Genomic DNA, 21372 nt, shown 5'->3' with positions numbered 1-21372 from the left:
GTGCTGCTTCCTGAACGCATGTGTCCCTTCCCTTCACAGCCTACTCGACACCCAGCACCTCCCCCGCAAACCGATTCGTCAGTGTTGGACCACGGGATCCAAGCTTTGTAAATATCCCTCAACAGACACAGGTGGGCCGCTCTCATCTTTTCTGTATGTGGTGCAGCTTGTTTTATTCATCAGGTGCATTGTAACTCGTCTTTTGGCACAACAGGCTGCATTTCCCAGCCCCTGTTCAGTCCCCTTTCCTCCCGACCCCTACCCATCCTGGCCCTTCAGCCACATTTCCATGTGTTCTTAGAAATCATGGAAAACAGTGCCTGCAATTTTTGCTTCTTGTATTGAGGGGGTAGGAGAGGAGGGTTTCTGTGCCAGAACTGCTTTTACTATGGGAAGAAAATTTTCCCAGGCTGGATAGCGTGTGCTCCCTCTTTTAGGAATCTGTGCCTCTCTACATGCAAGCAGACAGAAGTAGGCCCCTATTGAACCTGGAGAGTATACTCTGGCTGCCGGCGACATCAGAGTGCATGCTGGGAATGGGGGGCCAGTCACTCTTATGTACTCATTATAGGGTCCCCAGGAACCTGGCAGACTTTCTAAGAGAAAGGAAAAGAAAGGGTTCCTGAGCGCTGTTAAGTTGCTGGTGTTGGTACTGAAATAGGAGGTGTTTGTTACTGGCTTCGCTGGCCCCAGTGGGGTGGGAGGGGATTATGTGAATACAATGTCATATTTTGACGTAGGTGATTGAAAAAGAGTATGCCAGGACATCTAGAGTTTGTTTTTCAATAGATAGTTGTGTTTTGTGCTAGTATAGGCCAAGGAGAAAGAATCTCTTTTAAAAGTTTTGAAATAGCTGCTGTTAATTGAGAAACAGTGCAAGACTTTCGGAATTCAAAGGTAGCATATATAAAGATACTTAGAGATTTGTGGAATAGAATTAGATGCAAGTTTTGGAAGAAACTACTCTCTGATCTCCTAATTAGAATGTGACTGTATATTATCAGAATTGACGTAAAGAATTTTCTCTTTGAGGTTCTCAACACAGTGTTTGAAAAATTCTCCAAGATATTTTGTGCATGTGCCTTGGTATGTAATCTCCAGATGCCTAATTTATAACTATTCATCTTTGTTTGTAACACTATGAGCAGGTGCTTATGAACGAGATAGATTTGCTTTCCTGGGTCCGTTTGCTTTCTCTGCGAAGGGTTTTAGTTTATTGCTGTGTCGACAGCGTGGGTTAAACAGCATTGCATCTGAAGCCTTCCTTACACTGAAGCAGGGTCACAGAAAGTACAGCCTCAGAGGAGGCAGCTGGGAGGAGAGGGAGAGGGGAAGGAGGGAGGGGAGAATAAAGGTTAACTCTTGAATTTCCCACTTCTGCTGTTTCTTCTGAAACAGGCAGGTACATGGCATCTGGGATTAACATCGCCTATTCAGTACTCCCCATAAAATTGTTCAAGTTTATTGCTTATTTTCCCATACCTTCAAATATTTAACTGGTGAATTTGAAGTTGAATAATTACCTCAAAGGCATTACAGTAGAGAAACATTTCTTATTGTACTTTTGGCTCACATGATCAAGGTCAATGAGAAGGGGAAAACTGGGGACAGTAGCTTTACATTGGATGATTGCTTTTCTCAAAGCACCAGTGGGCTCAGGTTACTTCATTAAGAACCTCAAAAATGCAGTTTGGAAATGTCCTGTTTTGTATTTTATATAGTATTTTTATATAAGCTGTGATTCACTGAACTGAAATTGTACCCTGCATTCCATTCAATTTGTTTCTCTATAATCAAAACGTATTCTATTCCAACATGGCTTTGTTTCACAAATGCCTTATTTAACCCAGAAACTGAGTCTTCATGATGCTGACCACAAAAATTCAATTCTTAAAAATCCAGATTTTCTACGCATCTGTATGAATGATGTCATGTAGACCCAGTATTGGCATCTGGAACTGAATTTTTTGGGTTTCTGTTAAATATTTGGCATCATAGAGACAACAGCTTAAATGTTTTTTATCACAGTGACACCTGCCACTTTTGGCTTGAAGGAAGCCATCCCCAATTATCTTATGAGAAACTGCGCTAATGGAGTTACTCTTTTTCCCCCAAAAAATATCCTGAGATAAAAATTATGTGCTCTAAGTATTTTAATATTTAGGTATATATATTAACTCTTTTTTTTTTTTAAAGGAACTACTTTCTGGAACCATTTAAAATGGTAGGCACATATAGATATAGATCATAAAAATAATATTTTTAGGTAATCTTTTTGAGAGGACATCAGTTCAGAAGAGGAATATTTACAGGAATTTTTTAAGACATAATTTGAACATGGCCTGCAGATTAGTAATTTCCTAGGCAAGCTTGCATTTTCCTATATAAATATTTTTGTTAATAAGGCATGAAATTTGTATTAATTGAATTATGGGAAAAGTTTTCTGGGAAAACAATATTTTCTTTTCTGCCTTTAAAGAAGTAAAAATTGAAGCGTCACCCAAGCAGATAGGTAAGCTTTAAAAATGCAGGAGAGGTATCCTGCACAGAAATCCATAAACAAATACAAAATAAAATGGTCTCCCTTTTCCCCAAAGAAACCTCTTAAAATACTTGAAACATCAACCTGTAGAAGACAGATTAGATATGGTCCCTGTTTTTTCCAGCAGATAGAATTCCAACTAATGAATAGACATTTGAAGTAGGCAGCTTTCAGTTTATCATAAGACCTTTCTTTAAAAAAAAAAAAGAGTTCTTTGATTATATATAGCCTCTATTTATTGAGCATTTTCTATGTACTAAGTACCGTAGGTACATTATCCAACGAATCTTGACAGCCACCCAATAGGATATATATAATTATCTCCACTTTATAGATTTGAAACCTGAGATCTGAAGAGGTTGTTGATTTTCCCAAGGCCACACATGGTGAGGAGCAGAGCAAGAATGCATCCCCAGTTCTGTCTGACTCCAAGGCCTATGCTCTCAAACCACTGTGCTGTACTGCCTCATGGGCCGGTGAGCACATTTCCCTGCAGATATTCAAACAGAGACTGATGCTCAACTCTCAGGAATACCACTGACGTATTCCCTGGTTTTAAGTCTGAGATTGCACTAAAATCTAATCATGAGTGTATACCCCAAAGAATTGAAAGCCAGGTCTCCAAGAGATACTTGTACACCCATGTTCGTAGCAGCATTATTCACAATAGCCAAAAGGTAAGATCAATCCAAATGTCCATTGACAGATAAATGGATAAACAAAATATGGTATATACATTTTATTGTGTATATACCATTTTAATGTGGTATCATACATATTATTCAGAATTGAAAAGAAAGGGAATTCTGCAGTATGTTACAACATAGATGAACTTTGGAGACATTATGCAAAGTGGAATAGGCCAGTCCCAAAAGGACGAATACTATATGATTCCACTTATGTGAGGTACCTAGTGTAGTCAAATTCATAGAGACAAAAAGTAGAACGGTGGTTGCCAGGAGCTGGGGAGAGGTCAGAGTAGAGAGTTATTGTTTGGTGGTATAGTTAGTTTTATAAGATGAAAAAAGCTCTGAAGATGGATGGTGGTGATGGTTGCACAACAGTGTGAATGTCCTGAATATCACTAAACTGTCCACTTAAAAATGGTTAAGATGGTAAATTTTATGTTGTGTGTATTTCACCACAATTTTTAAAATGTAATCATTAGATAAACTCTTCATGGTCCTTTCTCCACTTGAGTGTCTAAAATTCTGTAAAACAGCCAGGAAGAGTGGATTGTTTATCAAAAAATCCACTGTCATTTTGTGCTCTCATGTCCAACACATAGTGGGTAGTCAGCAGATATGGGTTGAATCTACATGATTCATAAGGAAGTTTAAAAATAATGACTTTATCTTATTACAGTCGTGATACATGTTAATTGTGGAAAATACAGATGGGAAAAATAATAAAAATCACTTGTAGTCCTACTGTTAACATTTCTGTCTAAATCCATCCAGACTGCTTCTACGCATACAAATATATTGCAAAAATGAGATCATATTATATACACTGTTTGGTAACCTGCTGTTTCTTCCCCGTAACAATATATTATGGCCTTCTTTCCATGTAAATAGGAAAAATTGAATATTGGATTTTATTGCACCTATTCATCATCTGTAATGATTGGTAGGGAAAGATAGCATGGATAATTGAAAGCCATTTTTTCTCCTCCTTCCCTTCCAGTCTATCTTTTTTCCTCCAGAGAATGCCTCCCTTCACTGAGACAGAATTGCCTCCTCTTTAGCCTTGCCTTGAGCTAGTTTTCTTTCAGATTGCCTTCCAATTGCACTGTCTATCTGACCCCAGCTTTTGGCTCTGTTGGAACATTCCTGCCAAGTTATCTGTCCCATTCTTCTGAATCACTTGTCTGCTACCTCTGCTACTATCATGATTTGCCTTTCGTTTTCCGTGTACCCCTCCATTTTGTAGCTCATCATTAACATGGGGGGATAGCCACCTCCTGACAGCCTTTAGAACACCCATCTGTTCTAAGAAACCGTGACGCCCCCCCCCCCTCACGAATCTCTTATTTTTCAATATTGTCCACCATGACAGTTGATACTAACGTATAGAAAAGACTCTGGGGCATAGAGTATTTCCTTCACTTGGGACACTATTAATGTCCCCTGCACGCCCACTGAATGATATAAGAGAGCATGGCATCGTCTCAAACAGCAGAAAGCCAATGGCCATTTCAGTTGCATCTCATAATTTAATCTGATCCCTGAAAACGAGAGCCATTAAGAGGAGGCATTTATTTAGAGAAAAAAAGTTAATATTTCATCATGAGGTAATAAATAGAAATACCAATTCCCACACAGAAGGACTGAGCAAAGAACTCATTTTTATTCAGGTTCTAGTTTAATCAGAATGTTCAAATAAAATGCTTAACCTGCAGAACACCAATGAGGACTAATTCTTTAAAATGAAAAATGAGTGCAAACAGTACTAGAAAACAGGCATTTCTTCCCTGCCACCCAAATCTATCACTGTTCTTACCTCAACAGAATTGTGGTATCTGAAATGCTATTTAAAACCAAATTACCATTTGGGTTATTAGAAGAATCACTTGGCATGGCATGGGCCTGATTTGTTGACAAAAAGGCCCAGGTGCCGTAACCTTTGCTTAATAAATCATTTAGCTGTCTGACTCGCAAGCAGTGTGGCTGCCTTTGCCTCATGAAATTTACAAATGTATGCACAAACCACACACTTCACTGTGCTGGAAACCTGCTGATCTGGAGAGGTCCCTGCAGAGCTAAATTATGGGCATAGCACCCGTTGTCTGCCTTTGGTGGGGATGCACAAGGAACATAGGGAGGTGGTGGATATGGAGAGCGTTTGGATCTGTTGCCATTCTGTGTGTCATATTCCTGAAACTCTGCCTAAGAAACCAAAGCTCAGGCAATCTGCAAAATGCAAAACTTCCTAAGTCCCTTTCATCAATCACTCATCATTTCTGACTATATTCCCAACACCTACAGAAGTCAGGGAATAACAATTCTCCTCAAGTTGTTCAAAGTCTAATAGAGGAAACAGATGTAAAAAATAATAGTAATGACAACAACATTAATAATGCAGTGTGAAACCAGTTACAATAAGGATTTGCCTAAGAGGCTTTGAGACCAGAGAGCTGGGTAGAAGAACTTCCCAAAGGGTGGAAGGGACAGAAAAGGCTAGATAGTTTTTCTGTCCTTGTCTAACTTTGGACTGATGATATGGGTCTGGTTCTTATACATTTTACCTTTTTTCTGTACTTTTAATTTTTGCCATGAGCTGGTCAATAAGGCTTTATCCCATCTTAGGTAGAGAGACACGCTGAGTTCTGTCTTCTCTGGACCAAGCAGATAAAATTAGAATCCTTTCCCACTGCTGGCATATCAGCCAGACCCCACCCCCCCAATCCCTCATTTCCAAGAAACAGCCCTTCTTGCGTAATGTTCTCACCCAGGACACCAAGCTCACTTGAGATTGCACTGCAGTGAGCTGAAGCCATTCCCTGCCCCCTCCCTGCCCCGACTCCAGCTGCCTGCCTGTAGGAGGTTAGGTACCACACAGAAGTTCAAGGAGCAGCCTGGATAATTTGCAAAGGCAGGAAACTCAGATTTCGTTAGAGAAAGGAAAGTAAAAAATTATCCTCCCGCTTCTAGTTAGAATTGGATCTGAGCATTTTTGTTACAAGCCCATACAGCTGAAAACTCCCAGGATTGGAGAGGAATGGCAGATAAAATTCCATTTACTCCTAACTTTGAAAAAAGTTAATTGGCCAAATGGGCATTTATTAATCTCCAGTGCGTGCCAGGTTGTGTGCCTGCACTCCCTACAGGCCTCAGAGCCCTCTAAGATTGGTGCTGTTATCCCTATTTAACAGACGAGGAAACTGAAGTTTCAAAGAGTATACTTGCCCCATGGCAAACGAGGTAGCCAGGGTTTGAACCAGTCTGTCTCCAGAACTTCTCTCTTTCCTGAATACTATCTTCGTCCTTAACCATTTATAATGAAAGGTTACTGACCGTTTTCTCTTTATGGTCTAAGATTGACTCATCCTCTTACATCAAGGAATAGGACCGATGCTGCACTTGGTTCTTCTGAAGACCTGCCCCAGTTTCCTATTAGCCTGCATCTGTGAAATCAAGACTGAGTTCATTCTCTCATCCTGCCTGGGAAAAAGACCTTTACTAATGACATTAGTCTGTATCTGTGAGAACAGCCAGCCTCTGCCCAGAGCCCAGATAGCAGAGCAGCTGAGATTGTGAGCTTTCCTTTCAGATCTTGGTTGGAGCTTTATTTCATCACTTAGCAGTAGTATGTGTGCTTCATTTTTTGTAGTTTTTAAAATTTTTTCTTTGTAATTCAATTTTTCTAGCCTGGTTTATTAACTGTAAAATGGTGATAACTGTATTTATCTACCTTCTACGGTTGCTTTGAGTCTTAAATTCTGTTAGTGTAGAGAAAGTAAATGCTTGACACCTGTTAAATGCTCACCAAATAACAGCATTTGTTGTTCAGTTGATAACTAAACTCATACTTAAACAGTATTTTCTGGATTACAAAGTGTTTTCTCATTTGATCTTCAGAGCAACCCTTTGAAGTAGGCAGAGCCGTTATTATTATCCCCATTATACAGATTTAAAAACTGAGGTTTAAAGAGAGGGAAGTGACTTCCCCAGAACCACATAGCCGGGGGTTCGTAGAGCCAGGACACAAACCTGCTTCTGATTCCAGAGCCCACACTCCCTTCAGCATGCCCCATCAGGGAAGGACTTGTATGCGTCCTCATGTGCTACTGTGTAGTTATGGGCAGAACCTGCCCACCAAACGCTGGATCTAAAGTAACCATCCAGTTAGGACAAAATTAGGACAACACCTCCACAAGATCAGTATCTCGTGGATTCTTTCACTCAGCATCTGCCCTAAAGGTACTCCAAAAGCCTCATTCAACTGGGCACATCTATCCTTGCCCTGCACCCCGTTTCTCCTCTTAAGCCAAATTGTGCCCCAAGGAAGAAGAGACTTCCCAAGGGGAAATCATGTCTCTGAGGGTGGCAAGGACTGTGGCAAATGAATGTACCCCCCAGAATCTGCGGGGAAAGGCAGTGCCTGGTCATTTTTTTCTCTTATGTTCTCTGCTCCAGCCGTAGGTGTTGAATAGTCAGCACCGCCTCGCGGAGATGTTACGCCTGCCATCTGCTCCCTCTTACTGTGGGCAGGAGCGACTCCCCCAGCTTCCCAGCCCCCACCCCAGCCTGTAAGTTCTTGCCACTTGGCAGCTGACTCACGGACAGCCTATGAGACACGCTTAAAATACATTTTTCAATAAACAGAACCGTTGTCTTTCAAGTTTTAATTGGGCAGCACGTTTTAGTTGTCCTCGGCCACAAATTTCACTTCTGAACCAAGCAAGAGCCTCAGTTCTAGGTACTGGTCTCCTTTTTCTCCCTCAGTTTTTAGTACTTCGGAGATCCCGTCATGTTTAATGGCATATTTTGGTTTGGTTTTAGCCTTTCTGTTTGTTTGTTGCCTTGCTCCAAAAAAATTTGGGGAAACCTCTTACTTGAAGCGAATTGATGATCGTTGAAAGAATTAAGGTGAGGTGCTTACGTGGGATCTGACACACAGTAGGTGCACAATAAATAGTGGTTCCTTTCATGCTTGCTTCTTTTCCGGTATTTAAATGAGATCAGTGGCAATGGAGAAGGGGAAGAGAAAAGGGAGATTTCGCAGGAAATTTTAGATTTCGTGGAAGAAGAGAAAGGACCAAACGTCTGGTATTTATTTAATTAGCCCTTGAGATTGTGGGAAAAGTGGGATAGAAAATGAAGTGGGGGAAAAGATTGAAACAAGAAGCTGTGAATGGGTGTAAAAAGCTGAGAGGAGTTAGATCAGAATTTGATGATAGCCTTACAGTGAAGTCAGAAAACCATAGTATCAAATGCAGAACTGCCGTCAAAATTTCCAGCCCTGAAATGTGTCTTGATAATGATGTTTCCAATCAGTGGAAGTTTCAGGATACTGAGGGAAATGAGCTTTTTTTTTAAAACTGAAATGTAGTTGATTTACAATGTTGTGTTAATTTTTGCTGTACAACAAAGTGATTCAGTTATACAAATATATATATTCTTTTTTTATATATATTCTTTTCCATTATGGTTTATCACAGAATATTGAATATAGTTCCCTGTGCTATACAGTAGGACCTTGTTGTTTATCCATTCTATATATAATAGTTTACATCTGCTAACCCCAAACTCCCACGTCATGTCTTTCTCACTCTCCCCTCCCCCTTGTCAACCCAAGTCTGTTCTCTATGTCTGTGAGTCTGTTTCTGTTTCATAAAAGTTCATTTTTGTGTCATATTTTAGATTCCACATATAAGTGATATCATATGGTATTTGTCTTTCTCTTTCTGACTTACTTCACTTAGTATGATAATCTCTTGTTGCATCCATGTTGCTGCAAATGGCATTACTTCATTCTTTTTTATGGCTGAGTAGTGTTCCATTCTATATGTGTACCACATCTTCTTTATCTATTCATCTGTCGATGGACATTTAGGTTGTTTCCATGTCTTGGCTATTGTGAATAGTGCTGCTATGAACATAGGAGGTGTGTGTATCTTTTTGAATTATATTTTTGTCTGGATATAGGTCCAGGAATGGGATTGCTGGATCATATGGCAACTCTATTTTTAGTTTTTTGAGGACAATCCATACTGTTCTCCATAGTGGCTGCACCAACTTACATTCCCACCAACAGCGGAGGAGGGTTCCTAAGGGAAATGCTCTTGACGCTCATGGTCTGATTTCTTTAGGGGAACAAGGAAAAAGTCATGAATTAGAGAGTGCGATAGACTTGTTTTCACGTCCAGGCTGTGCCATTTATCTGAGTGATCTTGGACATGTTACCCTTTAAAATTCTGTTTCCTTATCTATGAAATGAAGGTGATAAAGTATCTACCTCATAGAAGAAAACCCAATTAAGTGTGGCTTAAGCCAATCAGGTTTTTTTTTTTTTTCCTCACATAGCAAGAAAACTGTCATTGAGTGGTTGTTGGCATTGTTTCAGCTGCTACATGATGCCAGCAGGAACCTTGCTCTTTCTAACGTTCTGCTCTACCATTCTTAGCATCCACAAGCAGGTGCCTCTGACTGCAAAATGACTGCTGCAGCTCCAGGCATCATACCCATATCCTTCCCCATTATTCCTCTTACATCAGGGAACAAAGATCCTGCCTTATTCCTTCCCTGTTTCCTGTTAGCAAATTTCTACTTGGGTCTCATTGACTAAAACGGGTCACATTTTAATCTTTAGTTGCAAAGGATGCCAAGAAAGCCAACACAAAACTATCTTGATTGGCTATGATCATGACTCATTTACCCGGGGTTGGTCACATTGTCTTCCCTAAACAAAATTGCAGAAAGAAGGGGCAATAGATAGTGGGTAGACTGTTAACAGTATCTGCCATCTTCCTTTTTCCCATTCCCTGGTAGGTTTCATGCTGTTTTCAACTCCTGTTCTTGCACTTGACTCCTTTCCTCTCTTGCTGCTTGTCTCCTTCCAGTGCCTTTCCTCCACACTCACTCCCTGTGCGTCTAGGAGACAGGTATGCTGTGTGCATGTATGAGTGTACAGTGATCATCTCATTTCAGCCCTCTGTTGGAGTCCAGGATTTGGGCAGAAGTACTGGAGTTTTCTGCAGACCAGCTCCCACGGGGCTGGGTCAAGGTACTTCTGGTAAACGAGGACTCTGAAAAGGCTGCGTTGAAGGACATGTGCCTTTGTAATTGCAGGGGAACTCTGGGAAACAGTGCCCTCCGTGTGCCCTCCCAGGTGCTTATCAAACAGTCAGCAATAGGTTCTGGGTTTCTCTTTTATGACTTGGAACCAGATGCTTCCTTTGCAAAAGAAAAGAGCCTGGTTTTGCTGAGCTTGAGTCAACAGAGTTCAGAGAACAGGAAAATGAGTGCATTGGCCCTGCTACATGCTCTGAGGAGAGAAGGCAGTACAGGTGGGGTTCCCACTTTCCACAAAGCCCCTGCATGTGAAAATCCCATACCGGGGAAGAATTTGCTTTACCAAATGTTTCTGCACTCTAAATAAGGACCGTTCGCATTAGGAGGGGTTCCTTTAGGACACAGGCTTTCCCAGGCCTTCTAATGAGTCTAAGACCTTGAAGGTTCCACAGATACACACAGTTCCAAGGCCAGAGCCTATTGTCTAATGTGAGATTGTCAAAGATCTCACGTGAGTTCTCAGTGATTCTTCCTGGCCACTTTTCCCACACCCACTTGTTTACCTTCCTGTTTGTTTATTGAGGACGAAGACACATTCTTTTATCAGTGGCCTATGTTTTGGGGGGTATAGCCTTTCGTTGGAGCCTATTCCTTGAGTTACATTCCACAGTGCAGGCTTCTCCCAAAATATTCGCCTGAGAATTTTTCCTTAGGCTTCACATCGCTTCCTTTATAGCAGAGACAAAGTAACTTAGCACTTCTAATTGGCTTTTCACTTTTCAAATGCTTTACACATTAACTAATGAACCACATGATCTTGTGATAAGCTGGATCCCTGGGTTGGAGCTGGGACACTGGGTTAGGACAGGCTGTCCTGGTCCGGTGTTCCTCGCCCTCACACTCTCCCTTCCCCGCACGTGCTGCCACCCCTCCCACCCCCCTGCCCCCCAACCTCCAGAATCAGAATGTGTTGGGCTAAATGGAGCTGCGGCCCAGGGCAGCCTTGCATTTAAGGCTGCATTTAAGGCAGCCTTTGTGGAACACAGGTTCTGCCCCTCTCAAGTACAATCTCCCGTCCGTGGATCTATGGCCAAGTGTGTATGTATGTGTATTGGGGAAGCAGTCGTACCGGGGGTCAGGGGTGGGGGGAATGGAAGGACAATACAATAGAAAGGTCTAGTAAGGGAACTGACCGTAGTGCATCTTGGTAGAATAAAATGAGCACTGGACTAGGAGTCAAAATATCTGGATTCCTAGCTCATCTGTCCCACTCACCAGCTATGTGATTGTGAAACCAGAATTTACTGAGCACATACTATATCCCTGGTACCTACCACACCAGGGTACTACTGATGTATGTGATCCAATCCCTGGCATCCATTGCTCACAGACTTTTAAGGAGAAAAGTAAACAAATTACAGTAAGATACGGTAAGGGAAACAGTTGAAGTATGTATAATCTACAGGTAGTACAGAGAGTAGGTAATTAACCCGGGGGAGAAGCAGGGAATTCATGGAAGATATTCTAGAGGAGATTTCACATGAGCTAGTTTGGAAGGAGACAGAAATAGTTCCATTCTACGAGAGGGGAACAGCACATGCAGAGAAACAGTGGTGTGTGTTCAGAGAATTCTGTTTCGTGTGTTGGTTAATGTAAGGTAAATGACAGAGAATGTTGAGTAATGAGGCTGGCAAGTTAAACGGGGTCTAGTCTTGAATACATACATGCCTTTATACAATGATAAGGCACTTGGACTTTATTCTGCGGGAGATGGGAAGCAGGTGAAGGGCACAGTGGGATCTCTATATGTGAAGAAACCTTAACTTAGCTTGGTTTAACATGCATGAGGTCTGAGATTTTACAGGTAGTAGCAGCATTAAGACCTATGGTCATGAGGTACTCTCCTCTCCAAGGCAGTATAACATAGTAGAGAAAATAGAAGCTTTGGAGCCAGATGGACTTGATTTTGATTTATCTCAGTACATGACTCATATGGATTAAATTGTAACCCCCCCCCAATTTCATATGTTGAAGCCCTAACCCCCAATGTGATAGTATTTGAAGATGGGGCCTTTGAAAGGTAGTTAGGTTTAGATGAGGGTGAGACCCTTATGATGGGATTAGTGGTCTTTTAAGAAAAGACAGGGAATTCCCTAGTGGTCCAGTGGTTAGGACTCAGTGCTTTCACTGCTGTGGCCCCAGGTTCAATCCCTGGTCGGGGAACTAAGATCCCATAAGACACACAGTGCAGCTAAAAAAAAGAAAAGAAAAGACACCAGAGAGCATGCTCTCTGTCATGTGAGGACTCAGCAAGAAGGCAGCCATTTGCAAGCCAGGAAGATGACCTTCCCCAGGTACCAAATCAGTTAGAACTTTGGTCTTGGACTTCCAGCCTCCAGAACTGTGAGAAGATAAATTTCTGTTGTTTAAGCCACTCAGTCTATGGTATTTTGTTATGGCAGCCTGAGCAGACTTCTACAGTGACCTTGGGGTAATTTTTAGCCTTTCTGACCCTTAGATGTCATAATTTATAATTATGACATACCCTTTATAATTTATAAAATTATAAATTAATTCCTGCATTCCACTTAGAGTTTTGTGAAAATTCAATATGGTTAGAATGTAAAGCCCCCAGCACCCCATCCTGGCACAGGGAAAGCTGACGTGTGCTGCTGCCTTTTCACTCCTTAGAATGGAAGCTCCGTCAGCACCAGAAGTGAGGCAGGATGCATCTCCTTCATCTTTGGGACCAGGCACCCGTGATTGCCGATAGAGACATAGAAATGTTAATATGGTGAGAACCCCAGAGGTAATCTGGTAATTTTTCCCCTGGGCTGCGTCGTCTCTCCCTCCATCCTCCCATGTCCATTTTCCATAAACTGTGCCATTAATTCTCTCACTAGCTAGTGGAATGATATTTATTTATTAAGAACATACTTAGCATACTCCCAAGGAGCAAGTTAAAGCCCAGCTAACAGCTTCAGTTTCTGGTTGTGAGGAAAAATACACTGAAGAATGTATATGGAGAGTTTCTGTGTATGGTATAATTTCATATTAAAAAACTATTAAACTTTATGCTGGATGAGGGAGAGAAGAAAAAAATCCCAGTGCAAAAACAAGTTATGAACCTAGGAGCACAGTTTCTGAATGTTTATTTTGTCAGATACGCAGCTGACATGATTGGCTCTAATGGGGTGGTGATCCTCATTGAATTGCAGATGGCTGTGAGTGACTGAAATACCACCGGGACTTAAATAAGTGGTGCATACTGTATTACTTAGGCTGCATCCTTTAGCCAAGTTGAAGGCTTCTTTTTCTCCATCCATTCCCAACACACACATGCACACACGTAACATGCACACACATGCGCACACACATGCATGCATCTATCCATTCCAGAAACTCCGTGTAGAGCCTTAATTTCCCATCTAGAACAATGCCGACTTGCCTTTCCTGACCTTGCCCCTTTGCCCTCTGCCACCAAAGTGCAGCCCCACCACACACACACACTCTCTCCAACGCAGATAATGGTGTCTCAGATCAGTCTGCTTTGCTGCAGCATCAAGACCCAAATCAATTTATCGACTCCGTCAGAATGGCTGGTATAGTAATTGTTACAAGAGAAGAATGGAAAGTGAGAACGTGGCCACGTGAAAAATAAAAATGACGTTTTGTTCTTTCCTGTCCCCCCCCTTTTTTGCCTCATAGATCTTTATGTGTTTACACAGCAGAGAGCACTTTACTTAAGTTAATCAGCTCCTTCTACATTATTAATTGTGACAGGGTGCTACATGACAGGAAGAGTATTATGGGAAACATTGATCTCACTCAGATGGCGTAGACCTGAGCGGGTTTGGTATTCCTTCCCCCATCTCACTGCTTTGGGGTCCCATCAAATCACATTTCCCTGATTGACAACACAGAACACCTCCCATCAATACAATTGATTCTGTGAAAAAGGACAAGGAACATTTTTCAGCTGGAGATAGATGAATTATGGTGATGGTAAAGAGAACATTTCAGAAATCTTTCAGTTTAGAAACTTAAATTGGGAACTAAGGTACTATTATCATCCCAAACACAAGCCTAATTTATATCCTCAGAAAAATGCTACTATTAAAAGAAACTTACTACAAGTGAAAAATAGATTTAGTTGAAGCCAGCAGTGAACCCGAAGATATAATAGATGTTTTTAAAAGGCCATCCGCTAATTTTTTGTGGGACATTTTTGGTTAAGTGCACATCTTTGAAAGACATTTCATTAAAGTTCAACTTTCATGGCTTATACCTGTAGACCCTAACATAAATCCTATGTGAATGGACAAAAGTGAGTGGGTGTCATTTGTGACCTGGAAATAAAAGGTCAACCATTGGATTTATAGCTTTTTTAGTGAAAAGAACATAAAGATTCCTGCCAACTGGAGTCAATCCATATTTTAATGTTTCCTAGTTAAGATTATAAAATCAAGAGATTAGGATCATGCTGTTCAGTGAAGGTCAAAAATTAAATGTGATGGGCTAAGTGTCATTCCCAAGAGGCAGAAGTTAATATTTTAAAAACCGTTTCTACCACTGGCAGTCAAGAAATGAATTGTCCATGATCATTAACCAAGGTAAGGAGAAATCCCACTATTATTACTAAATTTAATGATGATTATTACACTAATCAACTATATTGTTAAATTACTCTGCTGTTCTCCTTTAATGTCCCCAAACAGTAATAGTGGATTGATTGCTGTCAAATAATTCTCATATACAATTGTGAACAAGTCATGATGAGGGTTCGTGGATGAAGGCTTATTTGTGGGAAAAGAAGTTGTGGCTATTTTATGGATAAGAGAAATAACATAGAACCTTACACTGCATATAACATTCTTCTAAGACCAAGACTCTGTGACACTACAGACATGTTATTAAGTATGATTCACCAGGACAAGTTTTTTAAATACAAAAAAAAAAAAAAAGAACATGCATTTCTTTTCATTATCTTTTTTTCTGTTTCATATTTTTGCCATCTTTTTCCTTCTTTGTAGGGGAAGAATCCATTTACAGGTCCTTTTCTTCTTCAAACTTGTAGAGCTCTGGATCCCATCTCCTTAGGATTTTTATTAAGGGAGAAGAAAGGTTCTTTAAAGGTGTTTATAGGATGACTCAGACACATGTACCCCATGCCATTTTCAAATCCATTTTAAGATGCTGGTATTTTGGGAAGTTACAGAAATTCAGAATCCTGAAGCTGATAGTTTTCTTAAAGATTGTCACCTCCACACCCCATCATTTTTCAGATATGACTTGAAGTGCATTTTGGAATAAAGTGTGTATACTTTTGATAAAACAGCCCCTCCAGACAAGAGGGCCCAAGCTCAGGGAGTTGAAACGACTTGTGAAGCCACACAGCTAATCAGAGGCAAAGCAGGTCTGAGAGGCAGGGTTTCTGACACCAGGGAGGGAAGGGACTGGTAGTTTAATATGTGGCTTAGGATATGGGTGCACAGTTTCTATTTTACAGAGGTGTTTTATAGAAGTTCAATATCCATTAGACTGACCCAAGTGCATTGGAATCCTGAGGAACAAAAGCATATGCTTCCAAAGTTCACTGTGCAGAATTTATCTTCACACACTACCACCTAGTATTGTGTGCGTGTGGTGTGTGTGTGTGTGTGTGGGTGGGTTTTAAACCTGTGCTTCTGTCTGTGCTCTGGGGAAGCTTTCGGTGGCGTATTTTTCTAACTTCTGTCCTTCACAGTGCAGACAAAGGTTAAAACTCCCATCTACTTTCACAGGCAAATATTTTAAGGTACTTCTATAGGAGGCAGGGAGCCGGGAGGACCTTTGATTTAAAGTTCAACATTTACATTTGTAATTTTGCCTAATTTCTGTGCTCACATTAATTAAATTGAAACTGTTTAATTAGAATAAAAACTGAAATTGATCATTAGGATTAATTTAACCTGATAGGCTTTGTGTGCTTTTCTAGACAAATATTATGAAATGTAGTGATAATGACGCAGCAAGAGGTATAATTTCACATCTTATAATGATTTTAATATCTGCCAGTTGTTCTCTCTGGTATCTGGATAGCTCTCAATGTTGCTATTAGTTCCATCATTACCATTCAGCTAGGGCCAGGCTGTATCTCTCTGCTGGCTTCTTCCCAAATATTTTTTCCTGTCGAAGTCTAAAGATGTACCAAATTCTCTTCACCCCTCCCTCCTAATAACATAATCCTTTCCCTTAACCCACCCCCACCATCTTCCAGGAACGCTATTTGCTTGGCTCTTCTCCTGAGCCTTGCATCACAATGACCTTTGTAAAACAAGAACTGCCGAATGACACTCCTTATGGAATTCACTAGTGCTCCTCAGTTCTGGGGACAGTGATGTCAAATCTGGACTGTCCCTCTGCACCCCTTCCTGGCTGCTTGCTTTGAATAAGAACCAGGCACAGAATTAAGCTCCGTAGTAAGATGAGGGATTGTACCCACTGAATAACTCTAAGGGAGCAGGAGAGAGAAGGCAGCTTCTCCAAGTGCCTGATTTGTGTCCAGGAAATAGCTTGCCCTCTTCATCCTGTGCCTTCCATATAGCTCCATCCAACGAGCATGTTTCCAAATTGGTGGCCTCTGTTTCTAAAAGAAAATTGCTGAAGGATGAGAGTACTGTTTTGCCCTAAGAATCAGCATGAATGAAATAACATTAGATCTGCATCAGTCTACCAACACACTGATGAATGTAAAACTTTTTGAACTATCAGGTCAACTATCAAATTATTTTGTCTTCAGAAGAATTAAGATCTGCATGGATAGATTAAATCCTCAGGAAAATCTGCAAAGCATTTGAGTATCGAATTCCTCCCATCCACCATTTTGCCAGAGTTACTTAAAAAAAAAAAAAAAATTGACATTGGCAGTTATGTTTACTTTGTTTCCTGCAACAACCCTTAAGGCAGAAGTTCAAAGGATAGTGGAGAATGAGTCAAAATTGGATAGATATTTATGAGTAAGAAAGAAGAGAAACAAAAACTAGACAAAGGAGAGAACATGTGATTCTCAGTAATTTGGGATTGAGTGACCAATGGTATAGTAGAGACTATCACATATGCAGATTATTATCTTTCTGCAGCTTGGCCAATCGTTCCTGGCCAAAGGCAGAGAAACTCTTCGGGTTGTGAGTCCTGATTTCATTCAGTCGTCATAAGTAAACTGCCGCCCCCAAAGAAACTAATTTTATCGTTCATTTCTACAGAATGTCATCTATGTGGATTCTACTTTTATTCACGTCTTTATCCAATAGAAGAAACTTACTATGTTCATAGCAAAGGGTTTTATTTGGACGCATATTCACATTTAATTTGGTTTTTAAAAATCCTTAATGTGTCTTAGCATTTGAGCTAGGCTAAGTTCAAGACCATCACTGCTTTCTCTGAACTCCAGGACCCTTCTTAGCAAGGAGATTGAGTCTTAATCTCAGTCAGCCAGGAAGCCAGTTCTCTCCAGATTGGTTTCTATGAGCATCTCAGAACCCCTACTTCAACCCTTCAAGCTTCTAAACCAAAAATAGCCGTTTCTTCCTCTCTAGTGTAACTTTGTTGGCTGGAAAATCCCTGAGATCTTTTTGACCTCAAAAATCCCTTAGGTTTTTTCATAAACATAATAAGGAGTCCCTTCTGAGTTGGGGACATTTATCTTCATAACACTTTTTAACTGCATTTTTCAAGTCAGACAACCAGTTTACACAAACCCTAGGTCTTATATTTGGAGGGAATAAATATGCATTGACCACTTTCCACAAAGAGTTGAAAATGATTTCAGAGAAATCTAAAGTCATGACTATGGAATTCTAGAATATGCATCCAGAATCGTTTTAACTGGAATGTTACCACGAAAGCCTTATCGGGAAAATTAAGAAGATTCAGTTCTCCAGGCCTGGCCTTGTCTTTCTTCCCCTCTTTCTTTGACTTTATAGTACATCTGAGGAAACTTTTAATACTAACTAAAGCTTGCTGTTGCCTGGCCTCTGAGTCTAAAATGCCTGAGAAAGCAGTACAGATTCCAACTGTAAAACATTCCTCCCCCAAGCCTTGGAAACTAGTGTACAGAGGCCGGTAGAGTTCAGAGGGAGCACATGTAAATGAGGCTCAGTTATAAACTCCTGAGGAGTGTTTTATTTAGTTTAAACCTGAACTTGAACTTGTAAACCTGTTCCTGGAGAACAACACAGAAAGCTGATGCAGTAGAACAGGAAGCCATATTTCAGCTCAGACAATTCACTTCTTTAAAGGAAAAGAAAGTCTTCGAGTAATTTTTTTTTTAACTGAACTGCCTTTAGGATAGCACAAGGTGGCATCTTTGCAAGATTTTTGTGATTGCAGAATCAGAAAGAAAGTTAATATGTGTCATTTGAATTTGCCACCATTCTTGCAAAGTGAACAATGGGATCTCCTAGCCATAGGGTGATTTAACAAGAGAAAAGGGTATTTAAAAAGCCAAAGAACACATAACCATCATCCAATCTGTAACTGGTTTCATTAAAATATAATAAAGTGATAGGTATGGAACTGTTCCAAATCGGCACTGTGTGTACGAGTTCTGAGTTTGTTCTTAAATCTCAATTACTAGGAGAGCACTACCAAGTAGAATTCATCTGAAAACAAAGTAAGTGATTTTGTTTGCGTGCTTGATTTTATGACACATTCTTAAATATGTCTTCAGGAATCTTTGCTTATGAAATCACCATCTTTAAACTCATTACTAAAAGGTAAAAATGGATTAAATTTTCTGTGTTAGAATGATACTACCTCTCTCCCAGAAGCATAGATTCCTGACAGGGAAGCCTAGTAGCTCTGCTGGTCCCATATGTTATGTTCACATCCAAATCATTGATAAGACCTTTGACAAGAGACCCTTAATGCTGTAGGATTTCACCTTTGCACAATCCCCCAACCCAGCCCTACCGAGAAGCTTCCAACTCACCTCCCCTGGAAGAATATTCAGGAAGAGTCTAATTGTTTGTAGTAGTGAATATTGCTTAGTTGTAAATTTAATCTACAAATATAGAAGGAAACAAATCTGAACATAAAAAGCATTTGCTGTTTCAGCATTAAAAAAAAAGTACTGTCATTTGAAACTGCCAACTCCCCCATGTGGGTTTGTTTTGCAAGTCACGTCTTAACAAAGACAAGTTTTGTTGCCATAAAACCCTAAATCCTACCACATTTTCAGAAGGAGGAGGAAAGCATTGTTCATTGATCCCTAGTTTGTGCTTTCAGGGATGGCACGTAAGAGCTTTGACTGGACTTGGGGAAATCATTCCATTTTTATCCAGGGCAGTTGGCTCCGATGAAACCCTAACCCCGTCGGGTGACATCTAGGTCACACCAATGCCTCCCTTAATGATGCTGCTTACATTTTAGGCCAATATTTCAAAGATCTGTCTCTATGTTTGTTATTTCCTCCCCCAAATAATATAATAATATTATAACAACTGGTATACTGAGGCCTGTTCTGCAGATAAGTAAAGTTGTGACCCCTGATGTCACACAGACTAGAATTTAGGTCTCTGACTTTTTCCATGGTCAAGCTCCTTCTAACCTCAGTGAGGGATATGAACAGTTTTATCCCTGCCAGTATCACATCTACACAGTGAACAAGGAAAAGATGACTCCTGGACCAATACAGTTGAAAAGCAGGTGTTCCCAGAAGGTCAAAGTGTAGGAACGGGATCTTTGTAGTGTAATCAGAGCAGCCAGAGTCCCAGGGCAGCCAGTGACTGAGCTGAGACTTGAACCCAGGGCCCTGCCTCACAGTCCGGTGCTGAGTTGCATCTTACTGTACTCTCGCTCTCTTCTCTCAAGAATCTGAGAACCGAGATGCCACAACCTCCTCTGCGCTCTGTCCGGATCCCGCCTCTGCGCCTCACTTGTTTGGCTCAATACACAAGCTTCCATCCCGGCTGCCAGGCGGGGTAGTTGCGGTTGCAGTTGAGTGTGCCCGCTTCCTTCCTCTTAATCCAGTGAATGGAGTGGGGAGGGCTGCTGCTTTGCATAGCCTTTGAGAGAGTAGGGGTCTGCCCTCATTCTTGTCGGGGATCGAACACAGGTGGAGAGGGAGAGAGAGAAAGAGAGAGACTGGCTGGAGGGGTGGGTGGAGGGAGGCAGGAAACGGGACTGGAAAGGACAGAAGGAAGGACCCTGGACAGGGAACAGAGAAGGTCCGAAGCGAAGACCTGTGCTCGGGGCCTGGCATAGAGGTTACCCGCGGGGGTGGGAATGGGCACAGGGGGCAAGTACCATCCAGTGCCTAAAGGGCTCCTTGACTGGAAAGGTTAGTTTGGGAATTCGTTTCTGGCAAAGTAGCACATCTTCTCTCGTTCTCTTGCAGGAGGTCTCTGGGAGAATTTTTGAAATTACTGAACTTTTCACTTCATGTTATTTTTTTTCCTTACCAGATTTTATCTACCTGCACAATCGGAACAGTAAATCTACATGATAGATTTACTGTGAACCTGAGTCATGTTTGGGAAGAGCTTTTCGGCTCTGGGGGAAGAGCAGGAGTGGGGAGGCACTCGGTGGCATGATTATTGTAACGTGGCCACGCTCGGCTGAGCGCCGACCTCCACTCCCACGCCTCTCTTTTTAAACCAGAAAGGTTACCTCCCTGGGCCACCACTGGGCCAGCCCCAAGTGTGACCGTCTGCACTTGTTAGACAACAGGCATTTAATTAAAATTGGAATCTGATGTGTAGAAAACATACATTTTTTTCATTTCATAGCTCCCCAGGAAATCATCCTCTCTTCCTGCCCTGTTCCCCTCAACTCTCCCTGCCGCCAAAAAAGAAAAAAGAAAGACAGACTAGGGGAAAGATGATTTAATGTTGAAAATCAGAAATTACAAAGGGCCAGGCTGCCTTCTTTATTTTTGCCTTTGGGGCTGACATTAGCCAATAATAAAGCCTGTATTGTATCTTCAGCCCAGAGCCAGCTCTTTTTTTATGGCTAACTTCCCATACGGAAAAGGGGTCGTCCCTTTTCAGAGCATTAAAATACAGCATTTAATGAATCTGTAACTAAAATCTTTCATCTTACTTTTGTGCAATA

At 41.1% G+C, this 21372-nt stretch overlaps 1 protein-coding gene across 13 annotated transcripts in view; it reads left to right on the top strand.

The window, feature by feature from the left end:
• Positions 1 to 21372, top strand: part of NFIA (nuclear factor I A) — a 373135-nt gene that overhangs the window by 336402 nt on the left and 15361 nt on the right. For 8 of the 13 annotated variants that reach the window (XM_082357481.1, XM_082357488.1, XM_082357487.1 and 5 more), the window contains 2 exons: positions 40 to 131; positions 12970 to 13072. The exons of 2 other annotated variants lie outside the window; for them this stretch is intronic. In XM_082357481.1, coding sequence (XP_082213607.1) covers positions 40 to 131; positions 12970 to 13041 — 164 coding nt within the window. In that variant the 3' untranslated portion in view covers positions 13042 to 13072. Of the gene's footprint in view, positions 1 to 39; positions 10271 to 12969; positions 13073 to 21372 lie in introns of those variants that run through there. 3 more of the 13 variants (XM_082357480.1, XM_082357483.1, XR_014235007.1) reach the window with 2 other exon arrangements.

This window comes from Balaenoptera borealis, assembly GCF_965194805.1.
Source record: "Balaenoptera borealis genome assembly, chromosome: 1".
NCBI classification, from domain to species: domain Eukaryota; kingdom Metazoa; phylum Chordata; class Mammalia; order Artiodactyla; family Balaenopteridae; genus Balaenoptera; species Balaenoptera borealis.
The sequence above is the reverse complement of the archived record's forward strand: the minus strand, read 5'-3'. Positions and strand labels throughout refer to the sequence as shown.